The sequence below is a fragment of the Antennarius striatus genome, chromosome 16 (genome assembly GCF_040054535.1).
Source record: "Antennarius striatus isolate MH-2024 chromosome 16, ASM4005453v1, whole genome shotgun sequence".
Taxonomy (NCBI): Eukaryota; Metazoa; Chordata; class Actinopteri; order Lophiiformes; family Antennariidae; genus Antennarius; species Antennarius striatus.
Window position 1 is genome coordinate 14,618,762 of NC_090791.1, and position 25,549 is coordinate 14,644,310.

General features: G+C 40.6%; 1 protein-coding gene across 4 annotated transcripts in view; it reads right to left on the minus strand.

Annotated features, from left to right (window-relative positions):
* Nucleotides 1–446: 446 nt before the first annotated feature.
* gcgra (glucagon receptor a) overlaps nucleotides 447–25,549 on the minus strand; it is a 48,005-nt gene continuing 22,902 nt past the window's right edge. For 2 of the 4 annotated variants that reach the window (XM_068337336.1, XM_068337338.1), the window contains exons 2-14: nucleotides 12,777–12,924; nucleotides 11,905–12,001; nucleotides 10,516–10,623; nucleotides 10,190–10,284; nucleotides 9,919–10,013; nucleotides 8,158–8,347; nucleotides 7,107–7,266; nucleotides 6,945–7,005; nucleotides 6,434–6,503; nucleotides 4,305–4,393; nucleotides 4,061–4,205; nucleotides 3,164–3,205; nucleotides 447–3,086 (exon numbers count right to left, since the gene is read on the minus strand). In XM_068337336.1, the coding sequence (XP_068193437.1) occupies nucleotides 2,721–3,086; nucleotides 3,164–3,205; nucleotides 4,061–4,205; nucleotides 4,305–4,393; nucleotides 6,434–6,503; nucleotides 6,945–7,005; nucleotides 7,107–7,266; nucleotides 8,158–8,347; nucleotides 9,919–10,013; nucleotides 10,190–10,284; nucleotides 10,516–10,623; nucleotides 11,905–12,001; nucleotides 12,777–12,830 (1,572 nt within the window). In that variant the 5' untranslated portion in view covers nucleotides 12,831–12,924 and the 3' untranslated portion in view covers nucleotides 447–2,720. The remainder of the gene's footprint in view (nucleotides 3,087–3,163; nucleotides 3,206–4,060; nucleotides 4,206–4,304; nucleotides 4,394–6,433; nucleotides 6,504–6,944; nucleotides 7,006–7,106; nucleotides 7,267–8,157; nucleotides 8,348–9,918; nucleotides 10,014–10,189; nucleotides 10,285–10,515; nucleotides 10,624–11,904; nucleotides 12,002–12,776; nucleotides 12,925–25,549) is intronic. The other 2 variants (XM_068337337.1, XM_068337339.1) reach the window with 2 other exon arrangements.

Consider the following 25,549-nt stretch of genomic DNA (forward strand, 5'->3'; position numbering starts at 1 on the left):
CATTTCTTTTTTTGAACTGCTCCTAGTCTGGTCCGTCACCTAGGACCTTTTTGAAACGGGAGACCCTACCAGGAGCATAAAACGCAGTGCAACATAGCTCCTGTGATCATTCGGGCACTCAAACTCTCCCACTACGATAAAGGTAGAGGAGGAGTTCAAGCTGGAGCTCTAATGCCCCCCAAAATCTTAAATTCCAGGCTCTAATGAGACTTTGTGAGAAAAGCAACACGGACATGTCAACCGTTTCACTGAAATATTCAGGTAGGATAGCTTCAATCTATTTCTGTCACTATTATCTTTCCTTAGAATTCTTCGTGAGCAGCACCGAATACCTGGGATGGAATTTATACTCACCTTAATAAGCTAACCTGGCAATTGGCCGAGTAGAGGGATCACCTGCTTACCTCATCTGCAAATGCACCAAACAAAAGTCACACACTTTAAAATACTCTTTCACATATATTGTAATTTATTCTTGCACCATTTGGACAGGTCGTATGAGCAGACACAATATATGATGAACTGTATACACCTTAACATAGTCAGTTCTTACTGTTTGGTTCCACACAACAAATATACTGCATATAACCACCTTAACAGAAAAATACAAAGGAAAATTTTGATTTTGGCCTCTTAAAGAATACATTCACAGACGACCACTTTGGTTCAAAGCAGGAGTCGCCCAAATGGCTTTCTTCTAAAACATACAAGGTTATGGTCACAGCTTAAAACCAGTCTGGTAGAAAATTTGCAAAACACTTTGACCGTATTTATACGGTATACTCAACTGAATACCACGGCACTAATGATGTCCGACATTCCTTTGTTAATTCTGCCCTGCAAAACGTTAGAGTGCACATCACTATTTTCGTAACGACAAACATGCTGCTGGTTTTCTCGAATTTAAGCTTTCAACTAAAAAATGACACTGGGGAATCTCACTCAGAGTAGCTCGTCTTCCTTTTACCTTTTATAGGCATGGCTTCAAGGAATGTCATAATGTAATAGCTCAACAGGGACTGACTTCTAATAATGACCTCTGACCTTTGTGCTCTTTCTGAAATCAGTTGCAATGGTTTACATTAAATCATCGCTCATCCGGAATAATGGAATAATTGCACGCATTCATACTGGCTTGAAAGGATACACAGTCATCCGCACATACAGATCATTAATACATAGGCAGGAAATGAATAAATCAACGCCTATATAAATTAACATTAACATTGTGCAAATAGTCATACATACAAAGTCAAGTCATCCCTGACAACATATTTAGCAACTTAAAGTCAAATGAATGCTCCTTAAGAGGTGTCGTTTCTTAAAATAAAGTTATTCAGAGGCAAAGATACAACTGCTAGTTCAGCTTCCTTTGTCATCAGAATTCTGAACGGATGGAGTTTGTTCTATTTTTCTGGTGCAGAGTTTTGTTCTAAGAGACCACTTCCCCTGCAAACACCGGATGAGGCTGACTAAAACACTGTTTGTAGAGTAACTGGGCGCAAGCAGATGACGGGACAGGCTTTTTGGCTTTTTTGCATTTACACAGTGGAGATACTGATGTGAGGGCACTGTAGTCCACAACTCTTCAGCAAATGATTCACACAATGTCATTTTGCTCACAAAAAAATCTACATACTCTGCATGCATGACAGCCTATATTTAACATGATGAAACCTTTCCACCAGAAATGCCATTGTGAGCCAGTGCTGGATTCATACTTTTTTTGCATGTGTCACTTTGCAGGTCATGTACAGTATGTGTGGTGTACTTTAGTCTTAAGTGAACTGATTCCCTTATCAGAGCTGATCTCAAGGATGGATTGCGCTTCTGTGCACAAGTTTGTATGAAACAGCGAGCCTTGTGAGTCAGTCAACATCTAAATGACAAGGGGAAAGAAAACACATTTAATGACACAGAATTGCAACTATTCCCCTTGTATATAAACATTTAACACAGCAACAGCTCTATTTGATTTATTGTAAAATATCATTTTAGCTTATTTTAATTCTTCCTATACCAGGGCTGGTATACTACTCTACTACTCTTATGTCTATACGTAAGCCAGGAATGACCCAGTGACAGCAGCTGCCAATTTCTAATGGTCACCTCACTGCGTGAGGTACGGCCAACAGAATGTTTTTCTGTACATTTGCATCAAAGTCAGTATGGATAGCAAACCATTTACAGATATCAGCAAATCAAAAAGCCAAAAAAAAAAGTATTTTTCTCTTTATTTAAAGTTTTATTGTGTATGCAGGTCAATGTCCAGATTGTCTTAAACCTCCAGTACCACAAAACACATTTAACATACATCACACACTGAAGTAGAGGTTTAAGCAAGGACCCTGTCTTTTTTTTCTGTCTTGTTTGTTTCTGTCGCTGCTTTTTGAGTTTTCAGGGTTTTTTATAATTATTATTTTACATGTCTTGTCTGCCTTGAGATGCTGTTGTCATACTGTTCAACATGCATGAGTCTACATATTTCCATTAAACAGCCTCACAGCATATTAGGCAACCCACTGCAGATGTCTTCTATATCCACTCTCAGGTTGTGAAGAGGGCTGAGTACTGCCCGGCTCCCAGTGACACAGATCTCTGGGCTCTAATAGATGACTCAATCAGTCCAGGCCTTCACAGCCACCCTGGGGCCGTTTCTCAGAGCCAGACGGGAGCTCCAGACCCACAAATTCTTTTCAAGTCTGTATTCCCAATGCTCTTCATAGGTGGCTCTCCATGTTCTCACTCCGACCCTCATAAAACTGCACCTTGTCTGTAAGGCTAACATTCTCCTCCAGGCTTGAGTTCCTCTTGGCTTCTTTGTGCAAAGGAGAATTGGACTGATCTGCCTCCTTGTTCTGGACCATACCATTGGGACATGTGGCCACAAGCATGTGTCTCTCCTCAGGGCTGCAGACTAGGGTAGAGGTTTTGGTGATGTCTGGGAGATGAGGCAGTCGGGGTACATGGTTCAACAGGCTGCTTGTCTTCGTGTTGGGGGTATTGCTGTAGGTGTGACGATATTCCTCCTCTATGTTCCGCCCTAGCTTCCAACGCTTCCACTTCTTTAGGATCTCAGACTGCACCTAAAGAGTCAAAAGTTATTTGGAGAAAAGCTACGGATTGGCAAAGGTATTGCTTTTATGCAAATGAGGAAACTCACTTCTTTGTTCACAAAGCAGTACAAGATGGCCACCAGCAGACCCTGTGGGCACAACCAACACCGAATAACTCTCAAACAGTGACAGAAAATTGTTCACTCATTACAATTTCACACGATACAAACTATTTAACACTTTTTGTGCGACTTCAAGTTGTTTGTTGCTTTGCAGCTGAACCACTGAGTGCAGTCATGCACATTAAAATATGTTCTTTATACAGTTGGTCATGACCAAATGTGTCCTCTATGACTTTGGGATTCTGAGTGCTTTGTCTGCTCTCAGTCACTCTCTTAATCAAGTCAATTTTACCCCGTTGGTCGGGCTGTAATCTTGATTCACGTCATCTGTTTCTCTGCAGTGAAAAGGTCACTATCATTATGTCACTGTGTGCCACCGCCAGTTAGCAACACAGACAAGATGTTGTAGTATCGTAATCCCTGCTGGCACTCATGTAAAGCTCACTTCTCATTTAACTGGTGGAAAGCCAGATATGTAGACATCTGAAAAGATCACTGACAAAGCTGTTTTTGTTTTGTCTGCTGTTAGCCAAGTACAACATGAATCTTGGTTTTGTTAATGTGATAAATGGGTTTTATGTCTGTGTGACGTCCGCTTACTTTTAATATTCTCTCAAATTTAGAAAAAGGACTGTTTGAACTCATTTATTCTTATTGGGTATGTCTTACAGTAAAGAAACAACAGGATGAATTGTGGATTCATAAATCCTCATCAATATCTCCTGAATTTATCCTGATTTCACTTGTCAATGTTGATACAAACCACTGAATTCATGACTGAATATTATGAGACATTTCACTTATTCTAAATGGAAACACAGTGCTACTCCACTAAAGGTGTGGTCTGTGTGACTACATTAATAAAAGACGCTCGGGTCGAACCTGGAAAGAGGAAAAGAAGAGGTCTACGAAGAGCTTGGTGATACGTAAGCTGATCGCATCCTTTGTGGACTCGTCCATCAAAAAGATGAAGGCCACCTGATGGATACCCAGAAGAGGGATCAGGGTGAGCGTGGACTTCGCCAACCTGAGACAGAATGGATGGGAGCCAGAGAGTGAGAAACCACAGGATAAGTGGAGAGCATAATATAAAGTAATTAGAGGAACGTTCAATGTTTACTCTCACCTGAATTTGTAATCTGTGTACCTCATTTGGTGCGCTCGAAGTTTTGATACGAGAATTTTGATGATATGGATGAAGATGAGGAAGTTGATCTATGAAAGAGAGAGAGAGTTGAAAGGTCATTCCACATCTGCAAAATTTTTGGAAGAAATCACAACAAATGAAAGAAGACTTTTCATTGAGGAATTCCACTTGGAATTCTCAGTAATCTGTCATTCGTGGAACGTTTGTGTGTATTACTACTAATGAAGTAGAAACCAGACTTCTTTTATTGGAGTTTTTTTGTCTCTCACAGCTTCCCCTCCTCTCTCGTCTCTCTGTGTTTGTGTTGGGTGGGTCATGTCCCCACCAACCTGATTCTTGGCTGGGCTCCACGCCTGGTCTCCATCCACTCATCGTCTGCAGAGCATCAACTCCGACTGCTCCTCTACTCATTGCCAGATTATTCAGATAATCATGCAGAAGCTATATTGGCCACTCCTCGTCTTTTCAGCTGGTTTCTCTCGTGCTGACTGTTTACCCTACAGCCAACTCCTCAAGCTCCAGCCAAATACACTTTGGCCTTCATCAGCCAAAAATTCAAGACGCAAACTGTTCATCAACTCTAGAATCCATTTGTCGACCCCAAAGTACCCACACTTTCAATATAATGAATAAAGATCCATTTATTTCCAAAGCTCATCTGTTTGTGTGTTTGCTCATGGATGATGAGTGATGATCCACATCAGGGTCCAGAATTATTTTTAATGCTTCTTTACCTTTGCAGTATAAGGGCAGTTACAAGATTTTGCTATTGTTGATGTCTGAAATGTTTTTTACAAAAATGAAACACGGACATCTCCATAAGATCCACCAGGTCTGATCTGGATCCAAGTAATATTCAAGATCTTGTACTTCAAGGTGAAAAAATGAATACATATTTCAATACATATTTTAGCTAAAATAATGTGGATTCGATTTAAGTCGGGTTCTCTTTAGGTTTGGTGCCAGATTGTTTTGTAACTTTGCCCACACGTCTAGTTTATTGGATTTTGAGAGGTTTTTTGTGTTTCCTGGATTTTGCTTTTTTGATTAAACTATGAATGAAAGCTTCTTGACTGATCCTACTAACCCTATCCTTTAAAAAAAACCGGTATTAATTATTAGTTTTCTCGAATAGATATCACGTTTATAATTGTACAAGTGAGATTTCTTCTAACCTCTGAGGGCGAGTTTTCAAGACCAAGGACACCCACAATGAGGGTCAAACTATCATGGACCACTATTTTAGGTGTAACGTTATAATGAAGAAACAGTTTTAGTGGTGGTAGCTTTTTGCTAACTGTCCAATTTTGAAGATTTTTGCACAGATTTTGGATTAAACTGAAAACATACAGTATGTAGCATACGAAACAGCCGGGGGTGACTACTACTCCATGTGCAACAGGTACACACCCTGCACTGTGTACAGCATGTACAGTATATGTGTATGTCACGTGTTCTCGATGGCAGGCATTTGTTCAGCACTGAGGAGAGGAGATGTGCAGTTTGAACATGGTGTGTTCAGGATAAAGAGGGAAACACTGAAGTGGGTCTCTGCCCTCCCGTTCCTGGGACAAATCAAACACAGGAATTCCTGTGGGAAACAGGCCACTTACCAGATGATTAATGCATGGAAAAGCTGGGATGACTTTGAGACTGATCTGATGAATGAACAATAATAGGATCTGAATTATATAAAAACTCGAAGCCTGACCGTGATCTGACCAAAGCCTGCCCTACAATAAAGAACCTGGCCTGGAATCGGATAAAGGTTAGCTAAATAAATTGGGCAAAGCAAGATAGGATTCTCTTTTAATCTGAAGCTTTTCAGATGTTTCCCAGATTAGTTACAGAACAGCTATTTATACTTTATGATGAAGAAACTGTATTTTATACGATGCAGTAAGGAATTCAAGAATTCTGGGTAAGCTCATTCAGATTTTGGGGTGCGCATACATTCATGCTAATATATTACATACAGAAATAATAAGGGTCTTGCATGGCAAATTAGTTTTGATGAGGAAACAGCTAATGATGACATGAAGGGAAGGAGCAGAACGGTGGGAAAAAGGAAGACCGCAAAACAATGACAGGGAGGAAGAGGAAATTACCACAACTGCCACCAGTATTGGAGCGCGGATGATCCACCAGTAATCCATGTTTATATTTTGTTCCCAGCACCTAAAAAAGAAATGTAGTGGAGGAAGGATCAGGGAGCCAGAAATACCTTTCAAGCATGCTTTCAACATCTGTAGGACTACCTTATTACACAATTTTTGGAACCACTTCAACAAGATTTCCACTCTGTGGCTGACATGTGAGAGACTGATGTGTAAATTGTTCCACCAGAGGCGGCACACACACACCACCGTCATGTGTTTTTAAAGCTTTACATAACAACACAATACATCAGGGGTTTTCAAAACCCTGCCTTAAAATTTGTGGACCCTAAGGGGTTACATTATAGAGTGTGGGTGCTGAATGCGATCATAATATATTAAAAACATGGAAGCAGAACTGTTTTGATATGGATTTGAAATTTAGCTTAATGAGCTACATTATAAAATGATTACTAAATGATCAGAAACCTGAAGATAAAGGAAACATGTTGAAGAAACTTACTCTTGATTTTCAAAAAAGTATTTCGCTATAACCCAAGGAACGAGGAATATTAAGGGGGTACCTGCAAAGAAAAAATGACAAATGGATGCAAACCTTTCTACATCGGTGTAGCATCTATTTTTACTTATATAAATATTCTTAAATATTTAAATATTATCTCACCCCAGCCAATGCACAGGTAGATTTTGAAATAGTTCCTCTCTGTAAACACGGTGATGACCAGGAGGTTGTGGAGGTAGATCCCTTCCACCAGTAGCCAGTAGCTGTTGGCCATGATGCTATACTGCATCATCACTACTGCGATGCGGCAGCTCATTGTTGTCTGCAAGACAACAGTGCAATATGTTTTCCTGGATGACAAAAATATCATGTTTAACATTATTCAGCTGCCACTAGTATGAATGGAGGGATCAGTGCCGCAGCAGATGGGAGCGACAGCAGCAACAATCATCCCATTCATGGTAGATTAGCTGCTGCATCACCCTGTCACAAGATTACTATTGTACTTTCCGGATATTTTTTTTGGGGGGGGAACTAAACCTATTTATATTCTTTTTCTATACAAATATATAACAGTTGTTAAACTGTAGCTATGGTTACATCAGTTCAACTCAGCTGGAATTAGCTACCTTACAATATTACAAAAGGCTGACCTGGTATTATAGACCCCTTTTTATAGCCTAAACTTAATGATTGAGAGCTCAGTGTGTGGAATTCAGGGGGCAATATTTTAACAGAATATCAATGACAATGTTAACTCTTCTTTTGCATTATCACCTAAAGTTAATTATGTAATTAGATAATTTACATTTACAGAGAGGGCATGGGTCATGGGTCTTCAGAACTACAATGGACAAAAAGGTCTCATAAGAGTGTTTCAATCCCATTTTCTTTTGCGTCATAACATCTGAGTCATGATGCCAATTAATGCAAAATTCTAACTCAATTAGGTGGAGATATTCTTTGACACAATGATAAAATAAATCCCTGAAACAGGAAAGCTGTCTTCTTTGCATGTACCATCATTCGTCACTGATCCATTTGAACTAATTTTGGAGGGAAAGGACAAAGGCCCGGCCCTCCACTCCAACAAACTAGACTTATACCCTCCTCATTGCAAAAAGCATAACACAAACCTCTCCCTCTAATAATTTCTGTGCTGTCCTTCTCTGGTCGGACACTGCAGTTTGTAATGATTTAGATCACAACTGACCCCATTGTTGACCAGCAGCTCCACCGGACGCATAGATCCCTGGGAGAATCCCTGCTCCTGGTCCCTGAGCTCCTGTGATGTGATGTTGGTAGCCTCCAGCAGAGCATCTTTAATCAGGATAGACAGCGCTCGCAGGATGAAGGAGGCAAACAGATTCATGTGGATATTGTTCCTCATGCAGTGCAGTTTCCTGATGAATGAGAAGAAGCAACAAGAAGGTCTGACTGCCTTAAATCCTTCTATTAATTGCAGGAACAGCTTGAGAATTTATGGTTGATGAGTCTTTCTGTACTAGAGGTAAAAGAATAAATTGATACCACTCTCACTTCAGTCTATTAAGCCTTTAGCAATCTTTTTAAATCAATTATTTTAAGGTTGTATCAGGCAGAATAACACACAAATTGTTTTACTTTTAATAATCTAACACCTGCAGTGCATGTCGACAGACTAAACATTATGGTGACTACCGCGGCAGAAAGATGGGCTGGACTTTTATCAACCCATGCTATAATAAAAACAGGGGAAAGAGAAGATATAGCTGGTTTTTAATTAGGAATGTAAAGAGAAGGTATTTGGACTAGATGAGAGCATAGGCACAACTTTGAATGATCACCTGAACTACTGTGGTTCCGATCCAATCAGTCTAATATGTTATCTCAAGTCTGGCTTTTTGAATTTGAACTTTTGAATTTGTGGCTTTGCAAAGCCTCCCAAATGCCAGCTGTGACAGAGAGCAAGCATATCATCCATAGCTGACAGAAGGCTTTGGGGGAAGGGTGATACCAGTGATGCCATGAGCAAGTGTTTAGTCTGTCTTTGGCAAATCAATCAGCACTGCAGTTTGGAACACCGAGAACCGCCGAGCTCAAGGCGGTCCGTCGCCTTCATGAGAGCCGAGAAGTCCCTTGGGAAGACCGGATCAACAAATACGATTAGACAGTTGAAGTTTGCTGCCTGGGATTTGCTGGCCACGCATTGCAGAGTACTCAAAAGCTCCTTGGAATAAAAAGAAGTGCAGTGCCTTACAGGCACCGGAACATCCTGTAAACAGCTGATAAAGGCTCTGCTATGGGGAGAACCACTTGGACACAAGTCACAAGCCGCCAAGAGGAAGGTGTTGGATAATTTAACACCCTATGACCCCAGGTTTCTCACTGGAGATGTATGAAACCAAGTAGGTTCACTGTACAACTAATATTGTTTTGTCAGGTGAGTGAACAGATAATGTGGCCCAAAACCAGTAAAGCTGAGCCGTTTTCTAACAATCTTCAAAATGTTGCTGGAAAACTTACATCCCACTGATGCACATGATGCATTTGAGATGAGTGCGAATGAGGTTGACAGCAATCTCCTTTTTTAATTGATCATATACGTGTATTAAAAACTAAACCAGGAACTACTAATAATTGAGTGAAGAGGCAGATAACAAGTGTTTGACATCTCTTTCTTAAATTCCAGAGGTCGCTGAGTCACATATGACCTCATGGCGGTGAGGACAAGGAAGAGGAGAACGTACACATTCAAGCAAATCAAGCTAAGACATTTTTTGTGCCAGCCAATCTGGTTGTTGGTATGAGAGTGGTATCAATCTTTTGATTTGTCTCATTAGAGATAGTAACTAAGTCCAAATTATTTCCATTTTAATATTCCCCCTCGCTCTGCTGTTTTGGAAGCAGATTCTCCAGCAGAAGAAGTTTGGAGCAGCTTCCTCAAAAGTCCCCCCACTTTTTAGATTTGATTTCAACTGAAAGTCACTATTACCTGAAGAATATGAGAACTCCAAGTGCCAACACCAGAGCCACCAGTGATAAGGAGTAGCCCACTGTGTACATGACCCGAATATGGCCATAGTACTGCTGCAAATGTAAATGCAAACAAACACATGGACTTTAGACTTGTTTCCTTCATTCTTTTCAATTTCACCTTGACCTCAATGAAAATATATGCCTGCATGCGTGTGTGTGTGTATATAGGTAACCTTTTCTACGTGTCACTTAAGAATAGAATGAATGAGAGAGAGAAAAATTCTTACCAAACTTGAATTACTGGAGTCACACTCACTGGTATTCTTCAATGTCACCCACTGGCCGTTGGCGTCACATTCCTGATACACCATGCCATGCTGAACTACACACACACACACACACACACACACACACACACACACACACACACACACACACATACACACACACACACACACACACACACACACACACACACACACACACACACACACACACACACGAGTTTGTAATCAACTGGAAAGCCTCATCATCATGTACAGCTGTCTTTCTCCGCAGGATATTTTAATTCCCTCTGCATCAACCTGACATCATTCATTCCACACAAATATACCTTTATGGTACCACGGCAGATACCAAGGACACGACACACTGACAGTTGTGTTGGGGAGTCCATCAGGCCAACAAGCATAATTGTCAAACGTCCTGTTGCACACGAGGCCTGGGGATAAAACCAGAGTGTTGGTGGAAGATTCCATGTGATCACAGCTGGAGCATTAATGTCAGGAATAATACATATCATGAAACACAAGAGCATGTCTTTGAAGAAATGCTGCTGGCGATCATTATGACATCCAAACACATTATGCCTTTTCATCCTGACATTAGCAGGAAGTCCTCCAACCTTCCTGGTTGTTAGTATACAGACAGGTGCAGTAGACTCCCAGAGGCCTGTCTATACCTTCTGATAATTCTAATCCCCATGAGATGTCAGGAAGTGTGTATGAGTGGTGTGATTTTACTCTGTGTGGGAGCTCTGCCTGTTATAAAGATGGAGTAGCAGTTTTCTCCATCTCTACTCCATAAGCTAGCAGGCTATAATGAAACTCAAGGGCAGCGTTTTCCGTGTAGTAAAACACTGTTGGAGCAAAGCAGAGCTCTCTCACTTTGATCAGCGAGCAGAGAGTGTGTCATAGCAAATAGAAACCCGTGAGTCGCTCCAAGCAGAGTGATTATACAATGGTTTGAGCACGGAGCAGAAATTGCTGCTTCTCCACAGTCCAGTAACCGTTGGGTCTGACTATTATCTGCCCTACCGAATTAGATAGTTACCACTGCACCACAGAGTGGTAGTAAATATTCATCTTCTCTCTACAATGAATGCAAATTATACACAATAATACAGTATCATCATCACATTTACCCTCTCAAAAATATCAGATAGCCAATGATTACCCAATGATGCCATCGTCTGTGGATAAGAATCTTTAACGCCAACAATGTCCGTCGGTGATGTGCCAAAAGAGCTGAGGAGTGGCGACTTAAACCGTTTTATTTTAACGATGACTCACTCTTATATATATGAAAGACGTCATCCAGCTGTCCTATTTGGTTCAGCTCTTCAGAGCAGAGAGAACTTCAGGTTTTGCTCTTTCCTGCTTTATTTTACCAGCCTCTTACCTTCAATTTTGATCACATCAAACTTTCAGAAACAGGCTTTGTGAAACCCATTGTTCACCACATCTCAAGCACCAGACAGTAAATACACAAAGGTAGCAACCAACAAAGACGATCATTAAACAGATAAATAGCCAGACACATATTTTGCGTTACTCTGATTTCCTGGATATGTAAGGAGGCTTCTGCATGACGATAATTCAGTCATCAACTATAAAAGCTCCAAAGAATTTGTTTCCAGCTAATTTCTGCTGTTAAAACGTGGTCAGTGATATTATGTAGTTATTTCTGTGTTTTAAAATGAGCAACGGTATGTTCAGCTCACCGACACTTGGTGGTTCTCGGCTGTTGTTATGATCACATTCCATCATATACAATTCCCAGCTCTCCTTCAGCTTAATCAGGTTGGTAGCAGGGGATACCTGAGAGGAGGTGGAGGACGTGGAAAATGAGGATTAAACAAAGAGTTAGGTTAAAAAAGTCTCACTTGGATCATTTGGATGCTTATCAAGGAGGTAGATCTGCGAAGGATCAACTAGCATCTTCAGTTCTGACACTCTTGGATGACCTGGATGACTGATAATCTCCACAGACATCCAGGATGTTACAAATCCCATAACTTTTTTCCCACATTCTTTCAATTTCTTTTCATTTTTTGTTTCTTAATTTTTTATCTTCTTTGCAATTTCCCTAAATATGCCAGGAATGACTGATCAGATTTCCACAAAACTTTGTGTAGGGGTGGGGTATGGATCTGCAAAGATAAGCAGCCATTAAGGATTGCCGACGTGTGCTTTTTGTGAAAAGCATCGCGTTCTAGTTGATGGATTGTTAGCAGGCGATAAAGAAAAACAAAGGCAAGCCCACACCTTCCCACAAACATTGACGACAATATTGGTGCACTAACTGAACACACTTTGTTTCACTTTACTTCATATATACAGTAGCAGTAAAACATCCCACCCTCATGATTGGGATATAATTAATCATCGCTGTGTCTCACTCTAATGTGTGTGTGACAGCTCTGGCTTGTTTCAGAATGCAGCAGAGCCAAAGAAACAACACCCATCCCCACACAGTAAGGCCAGTCACTAATGGAAGTTCACAGACGTTCATTGGATCGCCTCCCCTCTGGAAAAATGTCTGCACATGTATGTAGTGTGTACATGTGTGTGTGTGCTTGTTCTTGGGACGCACCTGGATGCTGCAGTAGACAATGAATACTGCCAAAAGGAGGAACAGCCGGGACATGCCTTATTCCTGCTGTTTGTGCTGGGTTGGGATACTGCAGGACACGGAAGGATTTTCACCTCATAAGGGGGCTTATCTACTCTCGCCACACTGCCTGGATGAAACAGAGACACGCAATCAATCAAAGCTCATTACAAACACTCTAGTTACCTCAGCTCAACTTTGCTTTACAAAACATTTGGACCAAAACAGGAAAAGGCTGGGTCGAATCCATCACACTGCATTTACATCGAGAGTTGAAGGGATGCAGAAGAAGCAGAGGCCAAGTGTGAGTTGATGACAACCAATGTGGGGTTTTCAACGGGCGAAACCAGTTTGACAACTTAGAGAGCAGATTGATGTCACATTTATTGTTATTGTGGGGGGTTTGTTGCATTTGAAAAAAATCAAACATTTATGAATTTGTTTTTGACACAACAGCTGAGCTTAACTGAAAAATAGATTATGTGATAGTGACGAGGCCAGATCTGACAGCAGTACTGCAACATGAACAAAACAGGCTCGAATGATGCAACAGGATGGACAACCCAGAATGACTCCATCCAGAATATCAAACATGGGGATAACAACCTCCAGGAAATGCACTTTGTCCCCCGGTGGAACAGCTGTGGCTCAACAGAGCAGCACTCAGTCAGTGACTCAGATTTGGCTGCTGTCCACATTCATCTTAAGCCCAGTTAGAATTTGGCACCAGAGGTCACTCACCTGTGTCGATGGACGTCACAAACTCCCCCCAACAGATTTGGTCGAAGCCAGAGAACAGAACGAAATCTGAAACGTTTCTGCAAAAAACACCTTGACCATGGAAACATTTTTGGCTAAAACGTTTCAAATTCCATTCTGTTCCAGTCTTGTGGCAGAGAGGAGGATGGGTTAATGCTGACTGACTGTGTTGGAATGTCTTTTGTTTACTGGGGTATGGTACTTGCTTGAGAGAACAATTTTCCACGAAAGATGTACAATGTTTGATGTATGTACTCATGAGTACTTCAGTTCATATCAGCATTTTTTTCAGTGTGTTTTTCACTAAACATGAAGGCCCACCCTTTACAAAACAAAGCTCCGCTGGAAGTCAGTCTTCAGATAACATCTAACTCCAACAGCCATATTTTCTGAACGGCTTGTTTAGTTTACAACCACAGGATGCAGTTAGCATTAGCTGTAGCACAGATTGACCGATTAATGAATCACTCTTGTCTGGTCTGACATCAAGTCGGGCCTGAACCCACGAGGCTGAACCTGTAACAGACGTGTCATAATTCTGTTTCCGCTCATTGCACACACTCAGTGCCATCACGCAATGAGTGTGTGGTGCTTAAAGGCACACGTTCAGCAGAGAGGCTCAGCGCTGTCGCTTTCAGCATGAGTGACAGTTTTCTAAGGGTTTCCCTCCTTATCTCGGCGTCTAATTTCCCAACACAGCATTCCTCTCCCACCGCTTTCTGCAAACTTAACGCCATGTGGGAACAATGATACACCAAACTCAGCAGAGTCCTGCAGGAGTGATGATGACAGAGAGAGAAAGAAAGATGATGTGATAAAGAAAGAAAGCGAAGACAGAGTAGAAAACCTGGATCTCAACCCTGAGACCATTACTCTCTATGTCCACACACTCGTAACACCGTCCATTACACATTTGTCACGCTGCCATGTTTCAGAATGTTTCCAAGCAGAATGGATATGACTGCTATTGTAGAGCAAAACACACAAATCTTGTTTTAGACTAACGCAGCACATCATGTGGGTAGAGGCATAGCATCCATTTATCATAATACATCATCAAATATTTCCCACTGGTGGATGCCGCCATCAGCAACCTTACAAACAGGTTCTCAAAGACGGGGGATATTTACAACCTGGTTATATTTTGTACAAAGGGAATATGACATTGGTAATAATTCTGGAAGGCTTTTGAAGCAGTGCCTTAACTAAAAAAAAAAAAAAAATCAAATAAAATGTGATGATAGACATCAGATGGTGCTGGACCTTCTTCGTTGCTTGGAAGCTGTTTACACAACAATCGATTCACCCAAAACTAAAAATTTTCAAGCCATCTGTTTGCATGAGACTGAAATTGCAAATTTTTAAAAAAGATTTCACCATAAACACAGCTCTTACACAGCTCTCACATACACACACAACAACCAGCCTACTATGGTCAGAAACACAACAAAAAACAGTGTTTTTGGTGCTGCAGACGAGGTCACATTTACGGTAGTAAAGCTCATCCCATGAAGATTTGCTGTGTCACAACTATGATCCGCTTTTTTTGTCATTAATTTTAGTGATGTCAATGTGTTCAAACAAATATACCACATTTTTTTAACGTTTTGAAAAAAATTGTTGTGTAAATGGGTGTCCAGGATTGTTCAGACAACTCCAAAAGTTCTCTCCATTCTGAAGACCTGCCCCTATTGGATTACGATTAGACCTTCCTTCTCTGACTGCTATTAAAAGTTTGATCACTTCTCATCAGGGTCATGCCATCATTGTGGATATTGTCTGCTTTGATTCATCTGGTATCTGTGTATTTTTAAATTCCTTTTAAGAAGGAAGCAGGAGAGGCTCTCTTTTAAAAAAAAAAAAAAAAAAAAGCAAAAACAAGGCTTGACATCCACAGAGAATTTTTAATAACATGCCCGGAGGATATACATTGTTGAGTCTCCTGTGGCTAATTTGCATACATTTCGCTCGCAAGCTTTGCCAGCTTGGATCCCTTTAATGCAGGAAAATGGGAATCCCTTCAACCATTTGGAGGGAGCTGGAGTGGAACTAATGGACTCAAAGGTGTGAAGCTAATTATGTTTGTGTATTCTGGTGTATATCTATGCATAGCTATGGCCCACTGTGGATCCAGACCAATCAAGGCCCCCTGAAACACGTGTTATTCAGCCCTGCCAGTCCTCTGTTCTTGGAAATGACCTGGAGCTCTTAATTCAGTTGCTGAACATCCGATTTAAAAGGTGTATCAATGCCTGCGGGTTGTGCAGAGAGGGCCAGAGGGACTAATGGGGCTGGTTTCCTTCTGCGTTTTTCACTGCGAAACAAATTAAAGGCTAAAATATTTCACCCAGCTGTAGGATGTGTTTAATGAGGGGAAAAATGAGTAATGCAAATTTGTCTGATAAAAACTGTAACGTTGGACTTGCACAGTATGACATACATATTGTGTCCTTCGACTGAGAGGACAAACAGCTATTTGTTTTAGTAATCACTGGTCACTTGTTCACTTGTGTAAAAATGCACCGACAATCACAACTGAATGACGCACATTTCCCGATTGGCCCATAAACATAAAATCCACCCTGTGTTCAAGTGCACGTTGGATGGTTCAATACAATGGCCGCTAACTATTATTGTTGTTTGCTCAAGAGTACTTACCTTTCATTTGATTACTCAGTCTAACAAATAAAATTACAAAAGGGGGAGTAGACGAGCATGAACGCGGGCAGAGGGAAGCAGAAAGGACTAAAAACAAACCTCTTGGAAAGAACAATAACTGTCCGGTTCAGAAAATGCCCCGGAGCAACTACCTATCATGCGGCTTTCCAAACCCAGAAACCTCCTACATCACCCCTCTTATACAACTTCCCTTGATTAGGCCTTCATTGTTCCTGACACAACTTTCCCAAAACTAGCTCTGATTATTGAAGATATAATAAAAATCAAATGATCACGGTCCAGAGGAAAATGCAACTTGATTAATAAGCTCTCCTTGTATATTTCCCGCTTCACATGCTTTGACTAAATTAGCCGGGGTAAAGGATGCAATGCTCATACCTTAAGGCTGTAGACGTAACGCTGAGCATGACAGTGCAGGATGAGAGCCTGAGTATCTGATAATAGGGTGAGGCAGAGTTCAGAGGAGACGAAGAGTCACGCAGTAACACTTGGCAATTTGGACGCTTCAAGGAAGATGTAACCTCACTTCAATCTAAGCAAATAACACGATATTCAGTCAGATAGTTATCTGTTAATGTGCAAACACTCCATCAACCTCTCTAATGTGACTTTATTTTCTCTGACTCCGAAACTCTAGGTTGTGTTTCTCTCAGCAGCGTCTGAATGGAACATAAACTAAACAATAGGCTCATTTACACAGTCTGTTCAAGGTCGGAAAGTGTCATCTTTATTCCACCCTGATGGTCCACATGAAAGCACAGGTAAGTGAGGTGAATCTGATGTCTGCAGAAAGGAGAAAAGGTGTAACAGGGCTGTTGTGTGTGTGTGTGTGTGTGTGTGTGTGTGTGTTTGTGTGCCAAAAACCACGGATGGTGAATGATGTATTGCTGTTATTTTATGGCTTACAAGCATTATGCACTTCTATAGTTAAAGCACAATTAAAGCTGTTTTGTGTCATCATCGGTTCGTTAAATGTAAAAAAAAAAAAAGATGAAAAAGAGACGAGTTAGTGTTGTGTTACCATTGTGTAATCTCCTTTAAAAAAATTTTTTTTTAATTTTAAATTTTATATACTGTAATACGCCGCGGTGCACTGGCGTCGTGCCCGGAGTGGCCCCCGCCTCATGCCCCTATGCCAGCTGGGATAGGCTACGGCGGATACAGCGGCGGTACATGAAAATGAATGAATGAATGAATACTGTAATACTATAATTAATCCCCGTAGAGAAATCATTCTTACCACTCTTATAAACATACACACATAGCCCCAAGGACACACACACACACACACACACACACACACACACACACACACACACACACACACACACACACACACACACACACACACACACAGGGACCTGTACGCATGCATGATGGTAGAGCGGCTGGCAGCAGCTACATAGTGCCCAACCAGCTACTGCTTTGCTCAAGTGCACTTTGGCAGTGCTCAAGAGGTGAACTTCCACTTCTGCATCTACTGGTTCACACTCCATATTCCTTCAGTCCACGCCGGTTTTGAACCGGTCACCCTTCGGTGCAGTGGGCTGAGCTACTGGCGGCCCAATATTCTCAGCTCTCCCACTCGGTCACTGACGTATGTGTGCATTGAATAAAGATCCAAACCCCCCTGAGATCAGCTCCTCATTCCATATTCCCTCAGCAGCAGAGACGTCCCACAGGGGACAGCCAAGTCCACAACCTCCATCCTTTGACTGGTCCGGCACACAGCTCTGCTCTGGGTGAGGTGGGGAAGCGGTGGATTGTAAGGGTGTGATCACACTGCGATCAATAAAACAGCGAAGCTGAAAAACTCCTCTTTTCTTTCTTTAATTTAAACCAAAGTGGGGTCAGAATGGAAGTGCAGTGGGTGGTGCTGTTGCTTCACCGCATGAAGGTCCTGGGTTTGATTCCACCTGGGGCCTTTCTGTGCAGAGTTTGTGTGTTCTCCCCATGTCTGCGTGGGTTCTCTCTGGGTTACCTGACTTCCTCCCACCTCCAGAAACATGCAATATACCCCGCCCCTGTCAGCTGGGACAGACTCCAGCATAAACCCATGACCCGGATTCAGATAGGCGTCTGAAGTTGAGACGGATTGTGAATTTATTACCTCCACCAGGGAGGTTATATTCACATCAGTGTTTTTCTTCTTGTTTGCCTATATGATGTTTGTTTTTGATCTTATTTATTCGCATAGTCTGTTTTCATTCCTCCATTATGTCTTCTTGATTTCTTCATGTACGAATTGGAATTTAGTAAAACATCTTTATGTCACAAACTTTGTCTGTTAACTAGTATAACTCAGGTTAGATGTTTGGTTTGTTTTCCCTGGAAAAGTACATTAAAATGATTGTGTAGATATTCAGGAGATGCTGATAATAATGCATGCAATTTTTTATCAGTTTGGAGGCTGTGGTGTTTACCCCTCACCCGTGAGCCTGGCATGTATTCGTTCTCTGAGTGCCCTTCAGGTTATCTCCTAACTGCGTCTTACTTAGCAGAACAGAGAGTTGAAATGGATTTCAATAAAAACTCAGAGTGGATGTAGAGGAGGCAATTCCGTTTTGGAGGCAGATATGGCTCAAGGATTGGATCCATGAAGCTTGGTCTATGACACCAGCTTATGTACAAAATTACTGGATGGATTTCCTAAATTGAGATCAACATTTTCCCTAATTAAACAAAACCTTCAGAACTGGATGGTGCATTGATCAGGCAAGCAAAGGAGATGCACTGTATGTGATTGAATATTGTCATTCTTATTTATACTGTAGTGTGGAGCACATGTTCTTAAAATTAGGATTTGTATCTTTCAACTCAATCTCAATATCAGCAGAAAGGCAATATGATCCGGTCCAGGTTACAGGTCAGATATGAGTCAACAGGAAATCTGCAGTGACAGAAACATGCTGCTCAAGTCCTATTTCATCACAAAGATATGATCAGTAAATAAGAGATGAAAGGAGAACGCATATTGTTTGATTTGCTGTTAAAAAAAAATCAGAACAATGAAAGAAACCATGTAGTTATAAGTCCGTCAGCTATAAATACAATGTTTTACCAAAAAAAACAACAACAAACAATCCATGTTAATGACCTCCTCCATTCCTTTGTGAGCTCAGTGCAGAGTATAGACTATGGAGAAGATGGCAAAACGTATTAGTCACCTTGAAATCGTCTTCCAGGCAGCAGACACAGCAACCCATCGTGCTAAGCCCATCTGTAAAGTTGGTACGATATTCTCCAGACAAACATTACAGACAGACTAACGGCTGAAACCCCCCGGTCCACTTTATGTCAAGAAATAAAGCACAAAAAGAAGGTTTCCCCATATTAACAAGTGTATGCCTCACACTGACAGCAGCTTTTCTCAGCACCATCCAGACACAGCACACTATGTTAATTGTAGCATTGATTATTAAGGATACCATTAAGGACAAGAGTCCCTTACTTGCATATTAAGCCTGGATCTTTGCCATTTTCCCTTCACTCTGAGAAACTCACAACGAGACTCATCCATCTTCATCTACAGCCAAAGTGCAAATGGGCACAACAAAAAAAACTCCTGGGAAGCAAAACCACCGGCTGACAGAACAAGTCGGTGGCTGCCGCAGAGAAATATTTGGTTCTTTTGTCATTACACTCAAACCATTACTGGTGGAGCCAGGTTTCTGTAATGGGTTTCTCCTGGTGTGACTGATGAATATCTGCGACTCCAAGCTGCTGTTTCACCGATAAAAGTTCTGTCAGGACCTAAAGTTTACTATTGATGTTTGAGATTGCTGAAAGCTATTTTGCAGTCCAACTGCGTTACAAATGTTCTTGTAGCTGAAAGAAATACAACACTACAGTGGAAAATTCACCAAAAACTTGGATGTCACTCAGTAGAGCTCACATCACCGCCAAGGTCGAGCAACTTACATATCTGTTGAGCTTGCCTGACCCGTGAACGAACTTTCCAGTTTCTTGAAAATCATTTCAGTAGTTTTGTCACGATTACGAAGAAGGTCAAAAAAACCATCTCTCACAATGTAAGAGAAAATGAAAATAAAATCTCATATCAATCCTTTTATCCCACCTCGCACCAAACATCTGACTTCTGACCCACCAGAAGTCCAGCTACATATTGTATAATAATGTTGACAAGCCATTCAACAAACATAGAAGTAACCTCATTTGTCTCCTTACTAAGGAGAAATTCCTTCCTCTGCTTGTTCAGCATCTACAAGAATCCAGACACTTCAGCTGCGAACGCATAGTTTTTGACAAAAGACCTAAACATCTGTCTCTGTATCTGTCTTTTTCAGCAGGTCTACATAGTCCAGGATGTCCTCGTGAAGTTACAAGATGTTGTGTAGACACTGTCCACTCACTACCAAGTAACTACACTCTTCGTGGTCGTGGCCTAATTTGGTCAGTCGTTCTGTGGGCTTCAGTTTTGTGATCTGCTGGATTTGTTCGGGGCTATAACAAACCCTGTTTGGCTACCCTGCTGGGGTTTCTCTGCTGAGCGGTGTTTGGAAAATCTGTCAAGTTAAAGGTTTTTGCTAATCCACTGTCTCACACACACACGCGCGCACACACACACACACACACACACACACACACACACACACATTTCACTTTTTCCATGCCTCAGTGACGATGACAATTTTGAGGTAATAGTTGTTAAAATGTCCTCATATTCTGTCCTGTTGAAATATTCACCATCCTGACATGAGTTTCTCTCTAGTGAATGCAGTTTAGAGCATTTATTCCAAAATTCTAAATGACTTTGTACTTCATTGAATATGTAAGTGGTATACGTTTCTCACCACAGATATTATCTGTCTCAGAAAAATTGGCACTTTATTTTTAGTAATTTCACTGTCCAGTATTCAGAAGTTCATCGTCTAGTGTCTGCAATCTGAGGATCTTATTGAATAATGTCTACAAAGTTCATATTAAGACTGAGGAGGTAATAGAATGCCCCAAACCATCAAAATTAAGCCCAGTTTAAGTATTAGAAACAGTATTTTTATAACCTAAACTTGAAGGTGGTTAGGAGATACATAGATACCAACTGATAACTCGTAGTGACCTGATCTGACTTGTCTTGGTTTGACTTTGTCTTTATTGGTCACTATTCATGATTTTCAACTTTATATGTGTAGCAATCTGTAACAACTCCTCTCATATCTCCACATAACCAAACCGTTTCCTGATAGAGCAATGCCTTCGGAACACCTGATCCCGGAGGGAAAGTTCTTCCCTCAAAAGAGGATCAATGTATTTCCAACACATATTAAACCTAGAAATGGCTTCTGCTTGTAAATCAGTAGAATAAAGATTGCTGACAGGTTCTTCTCGTCCACACTAATAGAATGGCTAAAACACCGATGACCCACAGAAATTAAGGAGAAATGATCTTAATGGGGGAGAAATATCAGTATACTGTATGCAGCAAGACCATTTCACTGACAAAATCTTAAAATAGGTTAATTCCATTTTTAATAGAACTCAAGTCTTAGACTCTAAGATTTAACTATTATGATAACTAGTTCCATTTCAAATTTCAGAACAATTGCTGTTTTAACATTTTAAACTCACACAAGTACAAAACAATTTACAGCGAGGGAATCACTTTATCTCAACAGTAATACACATAAGACGTGTTTGATCAGATGTCTTCACACAAGCTTACTGCAGGCAAGGAAACATGAAATCCTGAATGGAGATGAATCAGGTCTGGTCTTAAAGCAGGTTTTAGATCGAGTGTCAAAAGCAAAACAAAAACATTTCAGATTCCAGCGGTTGTGTAACAGAGATGTCCTTTGACAGTGTTGATCACTGCCCGTCTTACAGTATGAGAAACACAGAGTAACTGTGTCACAGCTCCTGTTTCTGTTCGCTCAAGGTCTTTTCTCTGCAGTGGCTACTCATGTGGTGATAATCATCACATGTCCTTCACATCTGATGCATGTGGGTAGGAAAGATGGAGGCATCTGAGAAGTACCTGTATTGGTTGAGAATATAAAGGGGAAGGGGGGGGTGTTTGTGTTTTGTAGATGCATAGCATGTGTGTGGGATGAGTGGTGTGGTTGCTGTTTTGTACATGATCATGCAGGACTTGTGATACGCGCCTGCAGAGAAGCAACAACAGCCCTGCAGGCGGTTTGATCGCAGTTACAGAACCGGACATCCTACATCGTTTCTGCTCTAGTTCTCATCAAAGTAATCAAGACAGAGGAAAGACCTGGAGTCGGAAAGACAAGACCGCCACACTGATATGACTTTATTACAAATACATCATACAAGTAAATTATTTTTAGCAATACAAAGTCCCAAGTTACATGTACTAAACCATCTATCCTTTTATCTATTTAGCAAGAAAGAACCCATTAAATATAATGTAATGGCTTGGACTCTGTTTTGTTTTGTTTTTTGCTCGTTTGAATATTTTGAGGGTTTTGGGGAGGGGGGCATTAATCAGTTCCACATTAACTGTTTGAAAGAACTAGTGGGATATATTGGGCACCTGCCAAGGAAGAAATAACCAAAATTATGGCTTGGTCTGATTTTTAGCACATCCAGATTGAAAGCGACTGAACACTCGGCCTTTGTTACCACTGCAGATTGGGAGCTTTTTCAGTGTTTCATTAATTACACATAAACAGAGTTTCAGGAATTTTGGTAGAAGAGTCGAGCATGAACTGTATGAAAACTGGAAAAAGAGGAGAAATTCATGTTTATTTGCACTGCACGATTGCTGAGTGATAACGGACATCTTACTGGAATTTGGATTAGAGTTGAAGCTGAGTGACAAGAACTACAGCGTAGGTGTTCACTTTACTGCCTGCCCTTCTACTTTCTTCATGCAATTTGGGTAATTTTTTAATTCTTACACTTCAACAGCATTATGAACGTCAAAAATCCAGTACTAGTCATGACATTATTAAGACCAGTGTGTCCAGGGTGAACACTGAATAAGGTTTAATAAATAGTTCAGATACTAACAACAAACCCAGAAGAACACTAAATACAAACACTTCCTTCTGTTTCTGTTGGCTGTACACTTTAAGCTGCTCGGCTGCACCAGATTTCACTTACAAGGATGTTCATCAACTTTGGTGTCGGGCTTTTTTGATGAATAAAGCAGAAACCAAATGACATGCTGTACCGTTGTTTCATTCTGATGTTTGTCTGTGGTGATAATTCGAATATAGGTGACCTATTGGTCTATTTCATTTACAATAATCATCTTAGTCAATCAATCATCTCTCCCATGTGGTAAACTGTCATAGTCATACTGCCTCAGATACTAGTTATTATTAACATCCTTTAAATTAATGAGTTGTGTATATTGAATTAGTTTCTGATCAAAAAAAAACCTTAAGTGCATCAATTTTGACATAATCTCAGAGCTTATTTCAGTTAATATACTGTGTATTCAGCAGTTTAGGCTCTGAACAAATCACATTTTAACACCAGTTTTGTGGTGCAACCAGGGCTGCACACCTCATCACAAGATTGTATCTCTATTAAACAAAGCAGGCAGCTGTTAAAGAGAGGATTATCGATCAATCCCTGTCTATAATGGCTCCAGATAACACAAGCCAACAGTGAAATGTAGCCTTTTACCACAAAGGGAACAAAAATGCTGCCTGACATTTACATGTGCATTTTAACTACTATCTGTGATTTCAGAACTCCAACTCAGGTATGAGCAGCAGCTGGTTTATTTGTCTCTACTTGTCCACATCAAGTGACTGGCAAAATGGCTTGGGATAAATATACATCAGTTTTATTGGGAATAGCTCAGTGTTGCACTTTGTTTCATGAGTAACCCTCTCAGTGAACTGTTCCATTTCATTTAATGAGGACAGATTCCAATGTAAGAAACAGAAGCAGAAAGTAATATGAACCAGAATCCTATTGACCCAATTTATCCAAATACATGCACATTGATTAGATGATACCAGTCCGATGATTAATTTGGGGGTAATATAGTTAAAGTCAGGTCAAACAAATTGAGTGTTTCAGAAACTTCAGAGCCAGATGGAAAAACATAATATCTGCATTTATGATGGAAAACTTCCAGGAATCAACTCAGGAAGTGGGATGAAACTACTGTAACTGGGTTCAACGTACTCTACTTATACTCTACATAAACAAATCCACAATAAGAGACTTCACACTTCTTTTTAAACTGCTGTAACACAGTGATTTACTGCATTCAGGAGAGAATAATAGTAATTTTCTCCAACACGTTTATTGACATTTATCGCAACCTTGGAAATGAAACAGGTGCTTTTTGCAATTCCTTAGATTAATCCTCATATCAGCTTGAATTCTGGGTGAACTTATGTCACTCATAAATTCACTAAAACTGAGTCAAACTGAGGTTTAATTACATACATGAAAACACATGCAAGAGAAATACTGATGAGTTATTACTTCATGCATAACTCCTCCAATTTCCTCTAGAGCAAAACAATATCATCTATCAGTGCAACCAGGTCAGCAGCCATCACTAGACTCCGTGCAATAATGCTGAACTCCACTGAAATACAAATCGGCTTCCACCAGCTGCTCGGTCCAGTTAAACACAGTCGAATGAATTCATCGGGGCAACAAATGCGAAACCTCTGTGTTATAACTGCAAAGTTCTACAAAAACAAACAATATACAAAGCACATAACTGGTAGCGCGTTTTGTTGCTGTCTCTAGAGAATGAATGGAGTGCACCGCCACAGTCATAAATCTCCCTGTGACATCGAAGCCAATTGCTTGAGATTTGTTACAAACAAGTCAGGAAGGAGCGAAGCAAGAACTGCAATTTCACTTCTCAACACTTGCAAGGTAGCGTGACAAATCAAATAAACTGATTCAGCTGTCTGCAAATGGAAAGCAATCCTTCCTGGTGTCCACAGCGCTTTATGAAAAAGGAAGCAACTTGATAAATGTCAAAAATGATGACAATGCGAGTGATTAAACAGCACAACTTTTATTGTATCACACTAAAAGTTAATAAGAACTAAAGTAAGTATTTCTCTGGTCAATTCTAAATTCCTTTCCTATTCTTTCACTGTGATGATAGTCTTGCTTTGTCCTAATAAGGGCTCAAGTTCAGGGACAGAATTTGTCCTTTCATAAACATTCTTATCAGAAAAAGACCATGTGATAAACCTCACTAATTAGGTCCAACAGAGACTAAATCTCTAAAGGGAAAAAAACAAATGCAGAGCCAAAAAACAAAGCTGGAAACCTCCTATTCATTGACCTCAGTGTAAAAAAACAAAACCACTATCACAGTAAAAGAAGACATGGAAGCGTTT